The 2,627-nt window shown below is 38.9% G+C and overlaps 1 protein-coding gene across 1 annotated transcript in view; it reads left to right on the top strand.

The window, feature by feature from the left end:
• The first annotated feature begins 749 nt into the window (after window positions 1-749).
• LOC107869304 (probable LRR receptor-like serine/threonine-protein kinase At3g47570) overlaps window positions 750-2,627 on the top strand; it is a 6,997-nt gene continuing 5,119 nt past the window's right edge. Inside the window, exon 1 of the mRNA XM_047405945.1 lies at window positions 750-1,005. Coding sequence (XP_047261901.1) covers window positions 750-1,005 — 256 coding nt within the window. The remainder of the gene's footprint in view (window positions 1,006-2,627) is intronic.

Genomic DNA, 2,627 nt, shown 5'->3' with positions numbered 1-2,627 from the left:
ATTCCATTTGGGTAATTGTAGATAGACTGACCAAGTCAGCTCACTTTCTGCCTGTCAGGACTAACTATTCGGGTGAGGATTATGCCAAGCTTTTCATTATAGAAATAGTTCTTTTGCATGGTGCACCTGTGTCCATCATATCGAACCGAGGTACACAGTTTTCTTCTCAATTTTGGAGATTTTTTCAGAGAGGTTTAGGTACCCAAGTGAACCTAAGTGCTGCTTTTCACCCTCAGACCGATGGGCAGGCTGAGTGCACCATTCAGACCCTTGAGGATATGTTGAGGGCATGTGTAATTGATTTCATAGGTAGTTGGGTAGAGCACTTTCCATTGATAGAGTTCGCGTATAATAGCAGTTTCCATTCCAGTATTAAGATGGCTCCATTTGAGGCATTGTATGGGAGAAGATGTAGATCACCAATAGGGTGGTATGAAGTAGGTGAGACGTAGATGTTTGGGACTGATCTGGTTCATCACGTCATGGAAGATGTGAAAGTCATTAGGGAACGACTTAAGACAGCTCAAATTCTTCAAAAATCTTATACCAACGTTAGGAGAAGAGATTTAGGGTTTGAGGTTGGTGATAAAGTTTCTCCTATGAAGGGAGTCATGCTATTCGGGAAGAAAGGTAAATTGAGTCCTCGCTATATAGGACCATATCATATTTTGAGAAGAATAGGTGGTGTTGCGTATGAGTTAGAATTGCCTGCCAGTTTGGCTTCTGTCCATCCGGTATTTCACATATCTATGTTGAAGAAATGCATTGTAGACCATTCTTTGGTGTTGCCTGTAGAAGAGATCAATGTGACAGCCTCCTTATCATATGAAGAGGAACCTATTGCAATTCTAGATCATCAGGTCTTGAAGTTGAGAAGTAAAGAAATAGTTTTAATTAAGGCCTTGTGGATAAATCAGAAGGTTGAAGAAGCCACTTGGGAATCAAAAGACGACATAAGAGCAAGATACCCACACCTTTTTGACCCAGTAGATGGCGGAGTTCAAGGTACAACCCTTACCTAAATCTTTATATGTTTTAGTATGCTTGGAATCGTGCTTTTCTGTGTTCCGCATTGTCATTCGGGGACGAATGATCCCAAGGGGGGATATTGTAACACCCCGACGTCATCTTAGCTAAATTCCGTCCATGAAAATTCTAAGCATTAGATTCTAGAAAGATCAAAATTATTTTTCATGTGGAATCTCCTATATTTCAACATTTCATTACGTAGATGACTGAATTAGCTTTACAACGATATAAGATTCGTTCAAAACGGACCCTCGGTGAAGAAGTTGTGAATAATTTAAAGTTTCAGTCGTAAACATAGTCATTTTGGTTTCTAGCGCGTCGCGGATAGGGTCAAATTGACAATCGTCAAATTCAAGTGGGGCTCCGTAATGGTGGCGCATCACGGTGGCACCCAATTTTCCACTCGTCGAATTCCAGTGGACCACCACGATTGTGGCGCATCGCGGTGACACCCAAAATTGGGTTTTTAGGTTCAAATTTCCAGTTCCGTTCTAGAGTCATTAAGGGTAATTTTGACTTTTCCCTAGCCTTTAAAACCGTCCAAACAAAGGATTTAGGGTATGTATGAGCAACTTAACTGTATTTTTACCAAAATCATCAAGAATCCTCTTTAGAGTTTCAAACAAGAACTTCAAGAAACTCAAGATTCAACCGTGAGTTTTCAAAATCGATTGAAGATTCAAAATCTCCAGAACATAGGCTTCAAGAAACACCCATTGTTTTCCTATTTTGAGGTACACGGGGTTTTCCTAAAAATAACATGGGCATAGAAATCATGTTTTAAGAAAAGGGGTTTTGGATTTACGAATATAAATATGTTTTAGAAGTATTGATGACATTGTTTTGGTCTATAGGTCTTCCACCAATTGTTTTCCCAATTTTCGTATGATATGGATTCTATTGAATGTATCCTGAAAAGCATGATATGAAATATCTTGATTAATGCTACAATTTGATTTATGGTTTTGAATTAGAAAGAGAGGGTTGTGCATACTGATAAAGGTTGAATATTAATTTAATGAAAGAGTTGCATGCTTGCCAAAATACATGACCACCATATGCTTGATGACAGTTTTTGCATAGTTTTGACTTGAGTTTCGAAACATGAGATCTCTTATACTAATTGTATATTTGGGCGGTCTGAACTGTGTATTAATAAAAGAATTATGCATGATGCATTATGGCTCAGAAATAGGACTTCCAAGTCTTGGTGTGACGACATCAATTAAGATTATTGCCATAATAATTCAGAACAGAATAGAATGCATGTTTGAAATTAGACTTTTCAGATGATTGAAACTAGAAACATGCATGATTCAGAAGCAGGATAAAATTGGGCAGAAAGAGAGTTTAGGTGGTTCCCTGAAGGAGGCATGAGTTCAGATAACACATTGCCCAAAAACGTGATTTACCGATCCGAGTTTATATAGTACGCAGGCCTAGAGGTGTTTGGCGTATCAGAATTAGAAACTCCAACCCTTGTGGCACACTTGGGTTGGGGGCTTCACCGCCATGTCTATGATGGATTCCAAACAGCCCGTGGAATATTAGAATTGTAGGGGAGTGCCACCTAACTCAGAAGTAATACAAAGAACAGA

The sequence above is a fragment of the Capsicum annuum genome, unplaced genomic scaffold (genome assembly GCF_002878395.1).
Source record: "Capsicum annuum cultivar UCD-10X-F1 unplaced genomic scaffold, UCD10Xv1.1 ctg82646, whole genome shotgun sequence".
Classification (NCBI taxonomy): Eukaryota; Viridiplantae; Streptophyta; class Magnoliopsida; order Solanales; family Solanaceae; genus Capsicum; species Capsicum annuum.
The sequence above is the reverse complement of the archived record's forward strand: the minus strand, read 5'-3'. Positions and strand labels throughout refer to the sequence as shown.